General features: G+C 47.6%; 8 protein-coding genes across 8 annotated transcripts; 6 read left to right on the forward strand and 2 right to left on the reverse strand.

The window, feature by feature from the left end:
• Positions 1–1,750: 1,750 nt before the first annotated feature.
• On the reverse strand, positions 1,751–3,631 carry F5891DRAFT_65773 (uncharacterized protein). Its single transcript, XM_041372671.1, has 4 exons — positions 3,274–3,631; positions 3,051–3,209; positions 2,412–2,997; positions 1,751–2,352 (listed from the first exon to the last, which is right to left on the reverse strand). The coding sequence occupies exons 1-4, from the start codon at positions 3,548–3,550 to the stop codon at positions 1,968–1,970; spliced, it is 1,407 nt and encodes a 468-aa protein (XP_041229638.1). The 5' UTR covers positions 3,551–3,631; the 3' UTR covers positions 1,751–1,967.
• A 97-nt stretch (positions 3,632–3,728) lies between these two features.
• F5891DRAFT_1016512 (ubiquitin-conjugating enzyme/RWD-like protein) lies at positions 3,729–4,897 on the forward strand. The gene is made up of 8 exons (XM_041360941.1): positions 3,729–3,953; positions 4,008–4,035; positions 4,088–4,108; positions 4,159–4,227; positions 4,281–4,424; positions 4,475–4,538; positions 4,588–4,647; positions 4,700–4,897. The coding sequence occupies exons 1-8, from the start codon at positions 3,856–3,858 to the stop codon at positions 4,750–4,752; spliced, it is 537 nt and encodes a 178-aa protein (XP_041229639.1). The 5' UTR covers positions 3,729–3,855; the 3' UTR covers positions 4,753–4,897.
• Positions 4,898–4,961: 64 nt separating this feature from the next.
• F5891DRAFT_65888 (uncharacterized protein) lies at positions 4,962–5,799 on the forward strand. Its single transcript, XM_041372672.1, has 2 exons — positions 4,962–5,138; positions 5,204–5,799. Exon 2 carries the CDS (start codon positions 5,236–5,238, stop codon positions 5,602–5,604), a length of 369 nt encoding a protein of 122 aa, XP_041229640.1. The 5' UTR covers positions 4,962–5,138; positions 5,204–5,235; the 3' UTR covers positions 5,605–5,799.
• F5891DRAFT_65906 (uncharacterized protein) lies at positions 5,686–6,264 on the forward strand. Its single transcript, XM_041372673.1, has 4 exons — positions 5,686–5,712; positions 5,798–5,854; positions 5,916–6,016; positions 6,063–6,264. The coding sequence occupies exons 2-4, from the start codon at positions 5,852–5,854 to the stop codon at positions 6,175–6,177; spliced, it is 219 nt and encodes a 72-aa protein (XP_041229641.1). The 5' UTR covers positions 5,686–5,712; positions 5,798–5,851; the 3' UTR covers positions 6,178–6,264.
• Positions 6,265–6,619: 355 nt separating this feature from the next.
• F5891DRAFT_65989 (uncharacterized protein) lies at positions 6,620–8,541 on the forward strand. The gene is made up of 4 exons (XM_041372675.1): positions 6,620–6,994; positions 7,044–7,271; positions 7,324–8,016; positions 8,074–8,541. Exons 1-4 carry the CDS (start codon positions 6,803–6,805, stop codon positions 8,533–8,535), a joined length of 1,575 nt encoding a protein of 524 aa, XP_041229642.1. The 5' UTR covers positions 6,620–6,802; the 3' UTR covers positions 8,536–8,541.
• A 379-nt stretch (positions 8,542–8,920) lies between these two features.
• F5891DRAFT_65971 (uncharacterized protein) lies at positions 8,921–10,436 on the forward strand. The gene is made up of 7 exons (XM_041372674.1): positions 8,921–9,279; positions 9,341–9,414; positions 9,467–9,639; positions 9,689–9,789; positions 9,838–9,953; positions 10,008–10,191; positions 10,245–10,436. The coding sequence occupies exons 1-7, from the start codon at positions 9,048–9,050 to the stop codon at positions 10,406–10,408; spliced, it is 1,044 nt and encodes a 347-aa protein (XP_041229643.1). The 5' UTR covers positions 8,921–9,047; the 3' UTR covers positions 10,409–10,436.
• A 28-nt stretch (positions 10,437–10,464) lies between these two features.
• F5891DRAFT_1126958 (39S mitochondrial ribosomal protein L46-domain-containing protein) lies at positions 10,465–11,481 on the reverse strand (the record flags this gene model as incomplete). The annotated part of the gene is made up of 5 exons (XM_041364138.1): positions 10,465–10,623; positions 10,672–10,791; positions 10,844–11,051; positions 11,092–11,344; positions 11,436–11,481. The coding sequence occupies 5 exons, from the start codon at positions 11,479–11,481 to the stop codon at positions 10,465–10,467; spliced, it is 786 nt and encodes a 261-aa protein (XP_041229644.1).
• Positions 11,482–11,631: 150 nt separating this feature from the next.
• F5891DRAFT_946657 (ATPase V1 complex subunit H) lies at positions 11,632–13,453 on the forward strand (the record flags this gene model as incomplete). The annotated part of the gene is made up of 11 exons (XM_041374689.1): positions 11,632–11,709; positions 11,758–11,959; positions 12,014–12,089; positions 12,144–12,209; positions 12,262–12,438; positions 12,490–12,597; positions 12,646–12,733; positions 12,786–12,949; positions 12,999–13,124; positions 13,175–13,273; positions 13,327–13,453. 11 exons carry the CDS (start codon positions 11,632–11,634, stop codon positions 13,451–13,453), a joined length of 1,311 nt encoding a protein of 436 aa, XP_041229645.1.
• Between the last annotated feature and the right edge of the window lie 4,150 nt (positions 13,454–17,603).

The following is a 17,603-nucleotide window of genomic DNA, read 5'->3' on the forward strand; positions in this document are numbered from 1 at the left end:
CCGCGTCTGCCTGTTTTGATCCTGCCTTCTCAGGCTGAGGTGCGGTGCTTGAAGCATCCCAGGGACCCGATGAGAAGACTTCATCAAATGAGACCGGGGCTGCCGGCTGTGTCATAGACACGTTTGGAGTGGCTGATATCCCATTGCTCGCAGGCTGGGTGAACGAATCAGGTACCTCATTCGCATGCGTAGCCACGTTCGAGCTCGTTGCGGAGATGCCATTTGCAGGGGTAGATCCGGAGGGGGGTAGTGGGAATGTAGAAGATGATGATGCCATCGCTGTCCCAAAATCAAAGTTATCCTCAAAGTTGGAGTCGAAGGAGAAGGCAGAGGTGGGCTGCGTGGAACCGCCATTTGAGATCTTGCCGAGAGCCTCGTCAAAACTATTCAAACCGCTTGTCTCAGATGGTTGAAAGAGCTGTGACGGAGTGGTTTCAAGCTCTGAGAAAGGAGCACCCAAGGCATCTACTAAAGACGTGCCATTCTGCGAGGGCGCGGCTGTGTCTGACTGAGGTTCACTGCTGGAAGCAGGGACCCGCTCGGGAACATCAGTGTCGACTCCAAAGATGTCATCAAAAGAGGTCGGCGCCTGTGAGGATACCGGTTCTGAGGGAGAAACCTCCTTGGCAGAGTCTGTCAAGTGGTCGACAGCTTCCGACTCGTGGCTGTCCTCGCTTTCACTCTCAGTGTCATTGACCTCCAACTCTTGAAGGTCCGTAGACAGGTCTGTTTCCTTCTCCCCCTCCTCCGATGCGGGGTGCTGTATATTGAAATCATCGATAGCGGGGAAGTGTGCGGCAGCACTATCGAGAGACGAATTGTTTGCGCTGGAATTAGGATTGACTGGTGTGATACTGGTTGGAGGGGTGGTGAAGTGTTCATCGCTCGTTGGTGACGATACGACACCATCAGAAAAATAGGGACCGTCCTTCACGCGAGGGGTCACGACGACAAATTCAGAGCTATCTGTATCAGGCGCATTATCGGTCTGTAGCACAGGTTCAGTGTCGGATGCCTGCGAAAACACGTCTGATTGGATTGTAGCCGGGAAATAGAGACCGGGTGGTGATGACAGGCCAGGGGGAGCAGGATAAGAAGCATTGGGGAAAGACAGGAACGGCGACTGAGATCGTGGAGTCGATGCTCCTGAGGACAATGCCAACCTCTCGAATGGGTTATTACTCTTGACACTGATCGGGCTCATAGCGGCGCCCGTGATATCAGGGGTCACTGGCAAAGGATGAGCAGCCGCGAAAGCAACCGAATCCGGTGACTTAGAGCGTTCCAACCCTGCTTGCAAAGGCGTAAGCACAATCTTCTCAGCCTCGGCCTCGGCCTTCTCTCTCTCCGTAATAGTGTCAGTGAGATCTTGCTGTGCCTCCTCTAACTCCTTGTCCACCCTGATCTTCTCCGACTCCTTTGCTACCAATTGCTTTTTAGCAATAGCAAGAAGACCCTTCTGATGTTTTGCGTCCTTCTTCGCCTTCTCGACGTCCTGCTTTACAACAGCAATTTGCGCCGTAACCTCTGCCATCCGCCTGTTCAATTCTCGAACCTCCTCCTTGTCGCGCAAGAAAGACCCTTCAATTTCTGCTTTCTCTACTCGGACAGCGCTGAGATCGCTCTCATCCCTAATGAGTTCTTCCCTAGTTCTCTGAATATCAGTATTCTGAGCTGCGTGGCGATCACGGAGTGTATTCAGGAGGGAGGTCTCTGTTTCGTAAGATGCTTTGGCAGCAGCAAGCTGAGTCTGAAGAGCTGAAAGCTGCGCAGCCTGATTGGCAAGCGTACTCTCGAGAGCCTCTCGCTCAGCCTTTGCGGTCTGCAGAGATCTCTGCGTGGAATTGAGTTGATTCTGCGCGTTCCCAATTTCTACAGACTGGTCGTGCAAAATGGGCGGCGTATGTGTATCGTCGTCATCAAGGAAATTTTTGTTCGACGCTGTTGTTCAGAGTATCAGTATCTTCTCAGAAGATGGCGCTGAGCGACGTACGAGATGTAGCTGGAGAGGAGCCAAAGGGATCCTGTGAGAGCGGTGTGGGACGAGGAAAAGACCGCGGAGAGAGCGGGGTACCCGTGGTTTGAGGTTGCAAGATGCTTGTCGGAGGATGCGAGGTGGTCGCCGACGGCGGAGGTGAATCGTCCCAAAGGAGATCCCGCACGGGTTCCGGATTGGAAGGTGCCGGTGCAGAAACAAACGGCACTTGTCCTCCTCGCATCGATGGAGGTACAAGGGTCGGAGGTAACGTACTAGGGACATCCTTGCCTGAGAGGCTGCCCTGAATGAGGTGCATCGCGACTGCGAATCCGTCACGAGTCAGACGGCCGTCATTGTTGATATCCGCAAGATCCCTGCAAACCCAAAGTGAGAAACAACAATGCCCGAAGATAGACATTTGATGATTACAGACCAGACTTGGGCCAAGACGTCTTCCGGTAACTTGGATTGGAGCATGAATGGTACTGCAACATCACCTTCAATGTATCCTCTGTGCTGCGAATCCAACGTATCAAAGAAGCGGTCTGCACTGGCCTTCTCAGCCGCGGTAACATCCCATTGGGTAACACCAGGGAAGGGGGGTATAGTTGGTGCAAGCCTGTTGGACGCTAGGCGTCTGTTTGGAAGAGGAGGAGCCGGAGACGCCTGCCCCGTAAGCTGCGGCTGCACAGCATTATGCCTCGGTACTGGTGGAAAACCTGGGCTGCTGAAATTTGCACTACCACCGGTCGCGTGAACAGAAACCGCCCCAGCCTGCTCGAATAAGCTTGACGGAATGGAACTCGGAATAGACAAGAGTTGACCAGCCATGCAGGCTTGAATTAGGTACATGGCTATGGTAAAGTCAGTTATGTCGAGTACGCCTCGGTCTTGTGTGTCGCATAACGTCCTGTGGCAGTATGAGACTGGCCGAATTCCGAAGTACTTTACGCACCATATTTGAGATAGTTTATCCACAGAGAGTTTGGATTTGAAGAATACATCACGTGCTTTGTCGCCTTCAAAGGAGGAGGACAATTAACCCTTACTACGTGCAAATGAGCTGACATACCATTAAGGAGGCCATTGACGGGCCCACACCCCTGAAATATCCGTGTAAATTTGGCCCTGTCTTGAGGAGTCAATGGAGGCAAACTGGGAGGTGGTGATTTGGATATTGATGCACCGGTGCCTTGCGGAATCAAAGGCATCTGCACGCCCTCAATATTGGCTAATGGTCCGGCTAAGGGCCCAATATCAGTAATGTGTCAGGGTGAAAGAGTAGTGAAACTCACGTTTGTTCACGAGAGACTTATCGATTTTCTGGCCTTTCTGAGCATGACCCATGAGACGAACTGCAATTGAGACACCCTTCTTGGTCAAAAATCCATTGTTATCATCGTCAGCAATACTCCAAATCTCGCCCAAGACGGTCGGTGCTAGTTTTGCACCCTGGAAGACCTTTACGGCGACGTCACCAGTGAGGATTCCGATTTTCTGGGTATCTGCCTGAGTAAATATCTGATTCACGAGTGCAAGCTCTGCGGGCGTCGGCGCAAAATTGCTCGACATCGTGTGGGCAGTCGACGACGTTGGAAGTATAAGTTACAGAACTACGCAATTGCTTACGGTGAGCAGGAGACGCTTTTGGGCCACAGCCGTTCTTGCCGACGGATCTTCCCATTTTAATTTGAACTCAGAATAGGTCTTTATTTGTTTGTTATTGTTTCCGTTGGACCTGTGTAAATTTCGATAATGACAGCACGTGACTGAGCGCGTCCACTGTACTCGAACCTACTTGAACTGGCAAGTTGTGGTTCTTATCTTGCATTAGCACATCTCTCTTGACCGCCATTACATCTGCAAGCTTAGACCTTATGGACCAGATTACTTCTGCACTCGCTCCCTCCAGAACCTCTCATAAAACTGCCGTCTCTGGCTCAGCACCTGATGGTCCTGGTAGTGTGACAAAACGGTGAGTATGTTGCCACATGTCGGGTTAATATCAATACCCACTATCACTCTGCAGGTTGACCAACGAACTCATGACTTTGATGGTGAGTGATTTGGTCTGGTTATGCCTTTCATTGAATTCTCAACACTTGCTAGATGTCATCATCTCCTGGTATCGTGAGTGATCATCGAGTGCTCTTCGTGCTTCCGTCTCATGTATCGCTTAGTCTGCCTTTCCCAAAAGTGATGCAAATCTGTTTGAATGGGTGGGAACGATAGAAGGCGCGGCGGGGACTGTACGTGGCGTGCTCATGCAACCACTAACATTCAATACTGAATATCGTGCTAGATTTATGCCGGACTATCGTTCCGAATCTCTATCTCATTTCCCAGCAATTACCCATACTCACCACCTACGATCAAGTTTGACACGCCCTGTTATCACCCCAACGTTGACATTGCAGGAGGCGCGATCTGTCTTGATATCTTGCAGGTTTGCCACATTTTCCTGCTAATGATGCTTAGTATTTAGAACCTTTCCAGGACAAATGGTCTGCCGTGTATAGTGTGCAAACTGTATTATTATCGTTGCAATCATTGCTAGGGGGTTAGTCGTGAGACTGGCAGTGTATGTTTTTTTCACTTACCGTTTACAGAACCCAACAATGCTTCTCCGCTTAATGGTGACGCTGCAGGGCTATGGAATCAGCCTGACGGTCAGTAAATTTTTATGTACGAGCATACATTTTCTCATTATTCCTCTTATAGCCTTCAAAGCTCAACTGCTGAAGCACTACCGCCCAATTGAGACCTGTACATGACGCTATTGTGTCGCTTTGGTGTGTCAGGGTTGCTGGCTCTTTTGTTATTACATATGTCGATCGTAGTGTTTTCGGACTCGCACATTTGCAGATACGGTGATGTGTTGCCCTTGTCGATAGTAATATATCCCATCCTTTGCTATTATGATCCAATGGGGATAAGCTTTCACATTTCAGTAGTCAGTGTGAAGCTTAATTAATGCCAGCTCTCTGCTGTGTGACACAGCCATTGTCCCTCTGAACCCGATTTGAACCACATAAGTTCAATTCCTTCTGTGGATATTTCGATTTTGCTGGTCTTGTCGAAATTACGTGTCATTCTTTTGTCCTCTCCTTGTGTTTGTGGTTTGTCTCGTTGTTATCAGTATATAAAAGACGTTCACTTGGTTAGTGCTTACTACTCTTTTTCTTGCTTAATCCTTGACGACTGAAATCACCAAATTGACTATAGATCGACTGTAAAAGTTCATTTCACTTGTAACCATGCCCCGAGGCCCTCGTCGCGCACCTCCTTCTGCTCTCCGTCTCGTGCAGGGACCTCTCCCACCACGCGCTGCTCCAAAACACACACTCCCTTCCCTTCCTTGCCCCGCTTTCCAACCCCTTCCCCATGGACCTATTCCCCAATCTCGCATACACCGCTCAGATTCAATGCGGCCCACACTGTCAGACCTGCCACCACTGGATATAGAGATCGCAAATACCTACAGATCCTCCTCGTCCACTCCAATATCATCCTCACCGACGGAGCACCGCATTCGTGGCGCTTGGAATCATTCAAGCGGCATTAGCGTGCAAGTGGACATTGATAGTCTGATCGCATTTCCAAAGCCCGCAGCACTCTGTCTATAGCTTGGGGCTGTTCAAGTGGAAGAGTTGTATCATTAGGGTTTCTCAGCTGGGCTGAGTGGCATTTTCTTGTTTTTACGAGACTGGTGCTCAAGGTATTTTATATATGAGGTATGTGTGTAATGCAAAGATGCTCGATGCATATTTTGTGTACATCTTGGTGCAGATCCCTTCGAACCTCAGTTGATCTACATAGTTTCATGGTATTCGGTCGGGTGAATGTGGGAGATCTGCAAGTCCCTTATGTAAAATGGTACTTCGCGTCCTCAGAACTATCTCTGGGCTCTCCCACCGTCCGCCTGCATTCGTGTTCCGGCATGCCCTTGCCCTCGAGGTGTCATGTGGTAGCATCAGCTGTCTTTACTGCGGTTGCCAAAGCGTCTAAAGTGGTCCTACCTTGTAATATTAATGGTAAGTATGTCTCGCCCATGTGTGGGTGATTCTTTGTTGACATTCCCCAGGCTGACGATCCTCCCGGACTCGTTGACGTCCTGGGAAAGTGCAGGCAGCTCATTCAAGGCTATGTCTGTTGCTGAGAACAACTGGACTATGATTCCCTCGAATGTCATATCCTAGATTGATACCGACAGCGTTCGTGCTGATGATCATTTCGGCTTCTGAATCATGATTGGTTCGGTCGGATCAGGTGCAGTGTCACTGAAGGATCAGAGCGCATGGTCACGCACAGCGCTTTTTATATGCCAAGTCAACCAGTTTCATCTGATGTCCTTGAGTGCGGCTCCGACCTTTCAATGTAAATTCATTGATGTTTTTGGTGTTGAAAGTTGACGACTAATAAGCGAGAGAAGTATGCACATGTTACGACCGTGCCGGTTCGTCATTCTTTTGCTTCTGGTTCTTGTTTGATTCAGATGGGCTGTTGGGATTGACTTGTAACGTTGCCAGTCCGTGATTTTCGTGTCCATAGTATAGCCTTAACCGTCTTGTGTGGCTTTGAGTATTTTGAATAGACTAGAGCTTAAGAACGTGTGGTGACATGGAAATCAGGGTGGCGTGTCACAGGTGTGTTCTGGTTTGGCCACGAGCCTTATTTTCGGCGTTCATCATCCTTGAGTTTCTTATACGCTTTTTGTCTGTTCGCCTTGTTTTTTTCTCTCTCGAACTGCCGTTACGACTGGTTTATCAAGTTGAAGACTAGCCCAGAACCTACGGTCAATCTTGTTCTTTTCTTTTGACCATCATGACAAGCTCTCCAACGCCTGACATCGGCTCTTTATCTCTCAATCCTCGCCTCCATGACAATTACGATTATGACAACAGGCAACAGTATCAGTTCAGCGCAAACCAGCAACTTTCAGGCCAGTTTAATCCTCTAGGCGGTATGACACCATCTCCTCTGAAGATGAAGCCCACCCGTGCTGGTCTTCCCACCGTAAGTCATTTTCTTTTCAAAACATCCTAATATTAAAATCATTCTTTAGCAATGGCTTGATAACTCAATGGTCATTCCTGATAATCGCCCTCTATCCCCTCACAACAACTCGGATTTCTCTTCCTCCGGTAGTTCTCCCCCTTTAGGTCATCTACAAGCATCTGCTCTTGCTCCTTCGACACCTAACCAAAATGCTGAAGATGAGGTTATACCAACCGCCATCGTCGTCAAGAACATTCCTTTCAACGTCAAGCGCGAGACTCTCCTAGATATTATTGTGAGTTCGTTATGATTTCCACCATGAGGTCCGACTAATGTCTCTATTTTAGGCTTCTTTGTCTATTCCTACTCCCTACGCGTTCAACTACCACCTGGATCAACAAGGCTCTTTTCGTGGTCTCGCTTTTGCTAATTTCCGACAAGCAGCAGACGCTGACGCAGTCGTGGCTGCTTTGAATGGATTTGATGTTCAAGGCCGTAAACTTCGTGTCGAGTATAAGAAAGTTCTTCAAGCCGGAGAAAAAGAGCGTATTGAAAGAGAAAAGGCTATTAGGCGAATGCGTTCCATGCAACTCGAAAAGGAGCAACAACAGGCAGTTCACCAAGCATACGATGATTTTGGTCCCGTCACAGCCCCCGCTTTCACCCCGCAGCGATCCTTCTCTTCTGGTGCCTATCAACAACAACAGTACTCACCTCCGCCCATGCCTCATCTTCCAATCTCTCAGCCATTTAACCCCGCCACATCCCCTCCAATTGCCCCCGCGACACCAAATCCATCAGAGAAGTCTTCGTCCCCTAATGAACTGGATCTAAACGATCCTTCTACTCTGGAAATTTATTCTCGCATCTTACTTTTCAAGGACGACAGAATGAGGGATGAACTCGCGTTTTCGAGGACGCTTTCACCCAAGCAGAGAAGGGTCGTTCACCTGATTGCCCAGAAGTTGGGTGTGTATCACTATTCGGTTGGAGAAGGCGATGAAAGGTACGCCGTCGTAACTCGCATCGATCCTAACAGGGTGAGTACTTCCCTACATGCCAAGGCTTTAGTCGGTTCCTGACTATGGAATCATCAGACTCAACGGGCTCAGGCTGCGACCCTGTCGCGTGCCCCATCTGCATATCTCTCTGCAACTTCCTCACAATCGCAGATTGCAAGCTCTTTACGCATGAAGAAGTCGATGCCCGACATGAAAACCTTGCACACACAAGCACCCCGCTTGGCCACTCGTGCGTCAAATGGTAATATCAGGGAAGGTTATGCAACGATTGCTTCCCCTTCTCGTCGCTCTCCTGGTGGTTTCGGTTCGCTCTTTGGCAGCAATTTTGGTAGTTCTGCCATCCCGCCCGTTCCCAGCCTGCCATCTAGCGTTGCTGGAATGAATATTAATGGCGGTAGCTTTAATGATAGTAGTAGTGTTGTCAGACAACCACGAGGCCCTGGCGTGGGTGGATTTGGTCTGCGTCGCGGAACGAACAGTGACCAAGCACGTGGCAACGGACTAGAAGCCAGATCTCACGAGCCGCTGGAGATATAGATCTCACCAGAGTCACCACAGACACCCGCAGGCTTTTCTCTTCATTAATGCTTTTGAGTGTCCCACAACCCGGGTTAGACTATCTTTTCCGCGTAGCTTGATTGCTTGCTGGTTCTTTTCGCTGTTATGGTTTCCTGGTTCTGAAGATTTTTTTGTATACCGCAGCATCAAAGCAATCACTCTTATCCTCCATCTCTCAAAAGTCGACTTTCCCTACTCGTAATTTCCTTGTACTTTCGTTGTCCGGATCGCTCTCTTTACACCTCTGCTTTCCTCTCTGGATTCTCTTGCTGCGACCATTTTATACATATCATAGGCCTGATTCACTTTGTAAATATATGCTGCTTGATGCATCATAAGTCTTGAGTTCTCATTGGGTCAGTTATTTGTTTTGCCCAACAAACTCAGCAGTGATCTGAGTCAGGCCTTAGGTCCTAGGACTGAGACACGTCCATAACCTTTCCACATCCACTTCAACTTCTACAAAACTAGTGTTTTGGTCCATTCACAAAATGCCGAGCGCAGCTGTCATCCACGCCGCGTGCTTCGCGGTCGGTGCAATAGTAGGAGGGGGTGTGGTCACCGCGGTAGCCTCCACGAAGAGGCAAATCCCTATAACCACCTCAGTCAACACGTCCGTCGCTCCTCCAATAATCGAAATGGGCCAGAGTGGTGGCGCGAAACTCTCGAATGCTGTTACAGTCTCTGCACTGTCATCCCCAGTCTTAAAATATGGTCACCCAGGTGATTTGTGTGTTGTACAATGATGGTTTTGTTTCTTTCGCTTGAACTTGGGTTTGAATAGGTCCTGTACCGGACCTCTTGGTTCGTAAAGCGTACACTGCTGCGTATGACCGGAGACTCAGGCATCCTGCATGGGTGAGTTATTTTTCTACACTTCAACAGTTATTGACTAACACTGCGTTCATAGACTGCAGAGCATCTTACTCTTGCATCTCTTGGCAAATCCAATCAGCAGCGTCCCTCAGGGGATGGGTCACCCGACCGCTCAAACTCGACGTTCGTGGAGGATGAGTCTCTCCCAGCGATGTTCCGCGCAAAGCTGCAGGATTACTTTCGAAGCGGGTATGATCGTGGTCATATGTGCGTACGTCGAGCTTTTTTGAGGAGGCAGATTTTGACGAGTCCGAAGGGTTCCTGCTGCAGACGCCAAGCTCTCTCAGGAGGCTATGAATGAGACGTTCTTACTGTCGAATATCGCGCCTCAGGTCGGCGCTGGCTTCAACCGGCATTGTAAGTAGGCGATATAGGAGACGTCTCCAGCTGAATTTTGCTTTGTAGATTGGGCGTACTTGGAAGACTGGTGTAGACGCCTTACAGGGTCTTTCTCTGATGTCTACGTCTTTACTGTCCCGCTGTATCTCCCCCGAAAAGACGCAGACGGTAAATTCCGCGTGGTCAGTCTAGGCTCTCAAGGACGCTATTTATCGTCATGATTCACGTTTTTGCAGACGTATGAAGTTATTGGATCTCCGCCAAACGTTGCGGTCCCGACTCATTTTGCCAAAGTTGTGCTGGCCTCGAGACCTTTGTCACCTTCAGCACCGGACACGCTAGAGATTTCGACGGGCGCGTTTGTGCTCCCGAATGCCATTATTCCTGACGATGCACCTCTGGAGAGTTTCGTTATACCAGGTATGCGCGCAAGCCCTTCAATATTGGGCGTATGACTGATGCGCTGCACTTAGTTGATGTTGTAGAACGTGCTGCTGGCCTCAATCTATTCTCAGATGACGTAAAGGCAAACTCCAAGCACATATGCAAGAGTACAAAGTGCGATGTGGTGGTGCGCAGATTCGATGATGCACAAAAGCGACCAGATATGCGTCGGGCTATCTCTGCCCCTAAGTAGGTGCAGTAGAGCAACGGATGATATATCGATGAGTAGAACAATATAGAGACCATACATTAAAAATCCGACAATATATCTTTGATGCCTAACCAGTAGTCCTCATCCACCCGGGTCTTGATCTCACCCTTGGTTAACCAAGCGAAGTCTTGTGTATGCGTTCGGTTTGGGCGGACTTGACCAGCCATGATATGTGCTTTATAGAAGAAGACCACATCCTGCAGACCTGTCAGTACGAGATGCAGAACGTAGGAAGTAGGGCAAACCTCCTCAGCGCCACCTGTACTGGCTGGTGATGGAGGGTGGAAGACGCCTATTGGATTGCGACTGACTATCCAAGTATCCATGTTGTTTCCACACTCGACCTCAAGTCCACGGGTCGCCGCCTGATTGGAGAATATAAGGACAAGCAAACCAGAGAGGGATCAATTTACTGACATGGTGCAAAAGCTCTCCCCTGTCCACAATGCCCTGAGGGAACTTCCAAACGGCCGTCCCATTCTCCTGCTTTTGTAGCAATAGATATAGGTTTCGCTGACCGCGTCTATTCAAGTTTTTGAAGTCCGAGTTAATGTCGGCTTCATGGACACGCGGCATGGCCTCTTCTTCGTCACGCATAGTAGCCTCGGCAAGCTTTTCAGCCTCGCTCGTCTCCCCAGTCTGCACTACCAAAAGGTGCACCAAACGCCTTGCGCTCGCGTCTTCGCTCTTCTATGTTGAATCGCGACTCTAGAGGTGAACCCTGTTTAAAATAAAAATCGTAAGGAAATGGGTTGTGCAGCGCGCGGTGGATGCGGGTTTGGTATGCGTAGTAAGCTTTCTCGAAGGCCGTTGGTGTTCGGGTTATTATGGGGGACCGGTTCAGAATAATTCCAGTGTGTACCTTGGGCCGTGCAGTCTTCTTTGACAGTGCAGCATCTACTTGCGCGACCTCATGTGCTGCAGAGGCTTCGGTCGCGAGTCTGCGAAAGAGACATGCTGCAAAAAATGTTACAAAAGATCTTAGAAGGATTATAAGGGTGTCACGCACCTTGGGGTGCGCGTTTGCACGACGATAACACTGTTCTCGAGAACATCACCTAGACACAAGAGAGACTGACCCGGAATTTAATTGAAGTGAGAGTCAAGGGGGGTTGTGACCCTCCGTGGGCGTGTGAAATGGACTAAAGGTGGTCAAGCAGACGAGATGGACTATTAGAATCTCGACAAGCTTGTGTTGGACAACAATGTCCCTCTCCCTGGTTTCGAATGCACATCTAGACGATATTTCCGCAAAGATAAAGTCAAAGCCTGTTCCATGGGAGGTCCGTCAACTAGATTTCATCAGCGCATGACACTTATCCCGGACTCAGGGATATCAACGTGCCGAACTGGTGACCTCAGAGGAGCTGGCTCTCATCAAGAAGGTGGACAGACAGCCCAGGGCAAAGGTTGAGTCTATCCATCTGTCAGATGGCCAAACATATGCCCTATTATACCTTCGGCTTCTCAAGAAGCTGCAAAGGGTTGATACCATGCAATGCCTCCTGGTCTTAATTGCTGATGCACTCCTAGGTATGTTTCATTACCAATGTTTTGTGAAGAAATACATGACGCCTATGTTTGTAGATCATGACGAGCGTATACCGCTCTTCGCGAGAGCCGCTCAATCTGATCCCGACCTCCCTTATGCCCCTCTCCTCAGGTACGCGTTTTCGGTGGCTCTTACTTGATTGTAAAACCAACAGCCCTATGTAAGGACCCTGGAAGCTCAAGATGACTTCGTACAACTCAAATCTGCCCAAATACTGACCGTGCTGCTGAGGTGCGCGTGGTCTGCCTTCCTCCAGTTCATTATTGACGCTGTGTCTGCTCAGCTCGGAATCAACTCCTCTTCAGCACCAGCACCTCCAGCCATTCCTCAAGGTCCTTTCATCGCTCGTGCAGAGCCAGTCACAAAACAAACGTGACGTTGCGGTTCAGTGCTTAGAGTCTCTTCTCGCTCGTCCAGAATGCCGTAGGGCAGTATGGGAAATCCCTGGAATATTAGCAGGGTGAGCACTTATAGCATCGCTCATCAGTTTACGCCTTACCTGATCGAACAGGTTCGTCGAAATCCTTCGCCATAAGCCTGGCCCTCAGATGAGCTACCAAGTGATATTCTGCATCTGGTTACTTTCATTCGAGCAAGATGTCGCCGAACAGATTAACAAGTGAGGGTTCGAGCTGCGTCATCATGGAACTATCTCAAAGTTTTGAAGGAAATACGACATCATACCCCTGTTGATCACAGTGGCACAGGCTGCCGTGAAAGAGAAAGTCATTCGTGTTATTATTGCCACTTTCAGTGTAAGCGCATGTTTTCTCTCTTCGGGCATGGTCGATGCTGATGTTCTCGAAGAATTTGATTACGAAGGCGCCTTCCGACAATCTTCCGGCTATGCTTGTCGCGCAGCTTCTTCCATTCTCCAAGAACCTTTCAACCCGCAAATGGTCTGACGAGGACATTTTGGAGGACGTACAGTACGTCAGAGATGAGCTAGAACGCAACTTTGAAAGCTTGACGTGAGTATGCTGATACTGCTTCAACTTCTCACTGACTGATGGGATGCAGGACGTATGATGAATATATGTCTGAGCTGGCATCTGGCCATCTGTCGTGGACACCAGTACACGAGTCGGATGCTTTCTGGCGGGAAAATGCATCGAGATTGAACGATAGAGACTATGAGCAATTGAAGTAATGGCAGACTGACATATTAATTGCTCGATTACTAATCCTTACTCCAGGACCCTCATCGGACTACTAGGCTCCGACGACCCCGTAGTCCTGGCGGTTGCAGTTCACGATCTTGGACAGTATGTTAAGCATTATGAACGAGGAAAGAGGTAAGCAAGGTTTTACGACCCTGAACGTTGCATCGGTCTAATTGTTTCCGCAGAATAATTACAGATTTGGGAGGCAAAGCCCGCGCAATGGAGCTCATGACCCATCCAGACCCAGATGTGCGCTATCACGCCTTGTTATCAGTGCAGGAGCTCGTCAGCCACCCTTGGTCAGCGGTGTAGTTTGGAGATCGATACTGTCTACATCATGATATTATCAACACGCGTACTACCACCGTCGTGATGTATGCTGCGACAACCGTTGTATCTCGTTCTACATTCTGCGTCTCGCATTCGTACGGATAACGTCATTCCTCTTTTCGTCTGCAATGTCAGCGTGTTCGTTCAGCAAGATTTGATGCGTTCATTGCAGTTCTCGACAAAGACATCAATATTGGTAGTGTTGCAGCATGCCGTGCCTTATTATCGTAAATCCTGTGAAACACTGGTGCTCTTGCACGACTCAACCCGTCGCGAATGACGACCAAAGCCCTCATATATAGCGCATGCACGTACTGCAACACAAGAAAAGCAGGGTAAGTCAAGGGTAAGTCTTCTTTCAAGTCGACTATTTGGACAAACTAATCCATAGATCATCTAATTGGTATGCTGCCATCCAGCGCTTGCATCACCGAAGCAATATTGAATATTGAGGTATGATATCCGACTGGCTGAAGTAAGTATTTCAGCATGAATTCAAGTAGAAAGGGAAATTCGTCCAGGGGCCTTGCCTTGATTGGATCAGCCTGAAGCGAATCTTCTAAGCCAAGTCTGGAAGGTGATGTGTATGAGGAGAGGTGTGGGAGGGTGGCGCAGGTCGAGACATATGGAAGGTATTCAGGAGGTATTATAGAAGGTACGAGGTATTAATAGATGGTGGAAGGAGACTACGGTCTGATGAAAACTCAATGAATTAGAGGCATGCAAGAAGAATGCAAGATGCACGCCAGTAGGACAGAGACAGAGGACAGGCACTTGAAATGTGGTGCACTCTAGGGCCTGTACACAGATTCAGACACTCATATGTCGAGGACTTAGAGTGTTTTGAGAAAACACCCTAGAATTTGCCACAGTATCGCATCAATTTCACCTGGCCCTGGCATATTATCCTGACAACCCTGTACTTCCTCAGAGATGTCAACGAAGTCAGTGACTATCAACAAACACTCTTCCAAGTCCCTCTTTCCTGTCAACCGTCCTTTGTACCCCATCCAACAATTGCTTGATGAAGAGATCTACTAATTCTACTCTCAAGCTCCCACACTACCTTTTGGTGTCAAGTACCGCACAGGTAGTAATATGTTTAATCTCCTTTATCTTTATTTTTGTCACCTCTTTTTTGCTTTCATGATAACACCAACAGCAATGAGAGGTTGTTTCGACAGCCTCTCAAACTTGAGCTTAGTGGGCTATGAGTAAGACTGGGCACAGTCAATCATTTTCAGATAAATTCAAACATCCACAATGCTTGAGCAGTACAAAAATTTCTCCAAGAGGAACTGTACTGATTGGCTCCAAACTAGGTATTGCACCATCAACCATAATACCAAAGCAAAAGCAGAGACATAACTCACCGTCGCAACATGCCCATCTATCAGCTCAATTCTCATTTGGCTAATATTGGCAGATTTTGACTGTTTCTGAACCCTAAGGTGCACAGGTGAGTCATGTGGTTGAATACTGGTCACACAACAACCTGCTCATACTCATGTCACAATAGACACAACTATAGCCATCACAGTGTTTGCTACTTACATGGCAAGTTGCTTCAGGATTATTACCAGGTACACATGGAGTTGCTGCATTGACAGACATGGATGCTGTCAAAGTGCTGACAACAGTGAGGAGGGAGAAACACATTTTCTGTGTGAGGTGATATGGAATCTTCTGAGGGGGTCCTCAAATGATATCACTAAGGATGGGGGACTACTATAGGACAATGGCCAGCTTTTATATTGCATGGGTATGATTCTGATTGTTTTGGCAGAATTGTTGTTCCTGTCAGATGACACAAATTTAGACAGAATCTACAAGAACTTATTCAATTGATTACAACCATTATATGAAAACCCAAACTCTCACTCATCTTCTTCATTTGAACCTGCAGTGATCCTGCCAGTGCAGGTGCCAGCAACAAAGTTGAGAAGTTTTTTTTATGTCCATTGAGAGATAAACTCTATGTAGGACAGTATGTGCTAGTCTAATGGGACCCCCTGTGTCCCTGTTGCATCTCTGGAGTCACAAATGCCCTGGTATGGAGTATACCCACATCAGTCTGCTGTTCCCCCTGGCCATTTTAGATGTGACTTTCTTTGAAGATGAGATGACTTTGTGTACATGTGTGTATGTAACTTTTTGTGTGTGTGTATGTGCTAACACAAGCTCGACCACTAATGTGAAGGTGCAGGAATTCTGTGGAGAAGGATGAGTGGGGCACTTGGTTGACAGGAGGTCCTGTGTTCTCATGTGTGTTTTTCTTTGAGGTGAGAATTCTTGATGATGAGTAGTTGAGTGGGAGGTTGTATGTGCTGGTCTACTATGTGGTAGTGTTACATTTTTGACTTATGTGAATATCAGTTTACAAATTTTATGAGGGTATAGGTACTTCACTGAGTGTGGTTTTTAGTTTGTTTCGTGTTATTTATGTATCTTACAAGGTGGGATATGACAATGCTGTTGGTTAAAGTTGAGAAGTTGATTACTCAGTGTCCACCAACAAGACTATAAGTGAATAGTTGTCACATGGCTCTTTTGAATCTTTGCCTTGAAGCCCAGCCTTTACAGATGTGTATTCTTCCTCATTCTCCAGGTCATTAGAATCAAACTTGAAAGTTTGATGTGTAATCTGCTCTTCTTCTTCGACCAAGTCAAGACCTTTGAAGAAATCTGTCTGTGTTCAGATGTACATTCAGTTTTGGTCAGTACTACAATCTCACCACTGGCATCACTTTCCTGACCCTCTTGAGCAGTGAGTGCTTTTGGACAGCACAAAGTTTTCTCAGAGTGCATCAACAAAGCCTTATGAATCAAAGATGGAAAGCACATTTGTACTGCGTGGCAGCAGGATGAAAGCTATACAACCCTAAAGCATGATTTGAGACATTTGTGCTCAGGATGTGGAGCCACATCATATGAAGCCCAGAGATGTTCTTGGACACAGAAAAGTGCATTCACAAACATCATATAAAGTAGATGTTTGGGAGCGCTGTAGAGACTCATGCCTCTCATTATGCAATATTGCAGTTTTCACCAAGGAGTACACAGCACGAACTTGTAGCATCACTCTGTATGCTACCTGCAGCTATTCCTATGAGGCACAGCTTTCCCGTGCATTGTGCAATGCACGCATGACTTCGTGCACTTGAGCGCCCTATAGTGCCAGCCATCCAGACACATCCATCCACTGTCCACCAAGTTCTCTAGTGCATATATTTCCATTTGCCCTTATTTGCATATTGTATCACCTTTATTCTTATCATGGACCCTTACTTACATATATCTTTACATACCTTACTCAGTGTTACAGTGACCCCATCATTTTCTCTTCTATCACACCTGCAGGACTATCCATGTATCATCTTCTTGATTCCCGTTTCACTTCTAGTCCGCCTCATGTCGACCATGAGGACTTCCCTTATCTCTGACTTCCTTTTCTTGTACTTCTACAATGCCTCATAGACTGGTCTGTGCACTTCTCTCTACGTATATAAACCCTAGCTACCTCTTGTACATTTCCTTAACTTGAATCTACTCAGTTCTCCCTGATACTTGACTAGGACCTGAGGGTGCCTCCTGATCTAGCTCTTTGCAAAGAGACTAGCCTTTACTCGATCATTTCGCTAGAGTTCTACCTCTAGTCATCATTACCCGATACCGTACTCTTGATCTCCTTTATTGAAGCTGTTATGGAAGACTCTATCTGAATTCGTAACACTCGGTAGCACTTCGGCTCTGCATGATAGTGCTTAGGCACCATACTTAAGTGCCAGCAGTACATACCATGAACAGGAAATATATTAGAGATAACCCCCAAGTACTCACTACCCACTTCCCTAGAAAGTCGCAGTAGCAATCTATTCTCTGAGATCCATCTATCTCACCTCAAGAGGAGTGTAAAAGGAGAATGCCGAACATAGGGCTCAATATTAGTCAGCTTGTAAACCTTAAATATACAGCCACTGAACTTTCAAAACATAGGTTCTGAGTTCCTCGATAGCGGCATCAAAACTTTACCAAATCATTTGCTGAAGACTGAAGGGGGGGTGTTTATACTACTTTAAAACATATCTAGATAGTTGAAACATGCCCCCTCTGTCTGGCCAAAGTCACCAAC

This window comes from Suillus fuscotomentosus, assembly GCF_016647785.1.
Source record: "Suillus fuscotomentosus strain FC203 chromosome Unknown F5891scaffold_11, whole genome shotgun sequence".
Taxonomy (NCBI): Eukaryota; Fungi; Basidiomycota; class Agaricomycetes; order Boletales; family Suillaceae; genus Suillus; species Suillus fuscotomentosus.

What these genes read in the sequence shown, in the direction of transcription:
- F5891DRAFT_65773 (XM_041372671.1), bottom strand. Translation starts at nt 3,550, where the DNA reads ATGTCGAGCAATTTTGCGCCGACGCCCGCAGAGCTTGCACTCGTGAAT. An exon ending in CGTCAATGGCCTCCTTAATG is followed by an intron (nt 2,998 to 3,050) that starts GTATGTCAGCTC and finishes CCTCCTTTGAAG; the next exon opens with GCGACAAAGCACGTGATGTA. An exon ending in GACGTCTTGGCCCAAGTCTG is followed by an intron (nt 2,353 to 2,411) that starts GTCTGTAATCAT and finishes TTGGGTTTGCAG; the next exon opens with GGATCTTGCGGATATCAACA.
- F5891DRAFT_1016512 (XM_041360941.1), top strand. Translation starts at nt 3,856, where the DNA reads ATGGACCAGATTACTTCTGCACTCGCTCCCTCCAGAACCTCTCATAAA. An exon ending in TAGAAGGCGCGGCGGGGACT is followed by an intron (nt 4,228 to 4,280) that starts GTACGTGGCGTG and finishes ATATCGTGCTAG; the next exon opens with ATTTATGCCGGACTATCGTT. An exon ending in GCTATGGAATCAGCCTGACG is followed by an intron (nt 4,648 to 4,699) that starts GTCAGTAAATTT and finishes TTCCTCTTATAG; the next exon opens with CCTTCAAAGCTCAACTGCTG.
- F5891DRAFT_65888 (XM_041372672.1), top strand. Translation starts at nt 5,236, where the DNA reads ATGCCCCGAGGCCCTCGTCGCGCACCTCCTTCTGCTCTCCGTCTCGTG.
- F5891DRAFT_65906 (XM_041372673.1), top strand. An exon ending in CCTTGTAATATTAATGGTAA is followed by an intron (nt 6,017 to 6,062) that starts GTATGTCTCGCC and finishes GACATTCCCCAG; the next exon opens with GCTGACGATCCTCCCGGACT.
- F5891DRAFT_65989 (XM_041372675.1), top strand. Translation starts at nt 6,803, where the DNA reads ATGACAAGCTCTCCAACGCCTGACATCGGCTCTTTATCTCTCAATCCT. An exon ending in CCCGTGCTGGTCTTCCCACC is followed by an intron (nt 6,995 to 7,043) that starts GTAAGTCATTTT and finishes ATCATTCTTTAG; the next exon opens with CAATGGCTTGATAACTCAAT. An exon ending in CTCGCATCGATCCTAACAGG is followed by an intron (nt 8,017 to 8,073) that starts GTGAGTACTTCC and finishes TGGAATCATCAG; the next exon opens with ACTCAACGGGCTCAGGCTGC.
- F5891DRAFT_65971 (XM_041372674.1), top strand. Translation starts at nt 9,048, where the DNA reads ATGCCGAGCGCAGCTGTCATCCACGCCGCGTGCTTCGCGGTCGGTGCA. An exon ending in CTTAAAATATGGTCACCCAG is followed by an intron (nt 9,280 to 9,340) that starts GTGATTTGTGTG and finishes GGGTTTGAATAG; the next exon opens with GTCCTGTACCGGACCTCTTG. An exon ending in GGAGAGTTTCGTTATACCAG is followed by an intron (nt 10,192 to 10,244) that starts GTATGCGCGCAA and finishes CGCTGCACTTAG; the next exon opens with TTGATGTTGTAGAACGTGCT.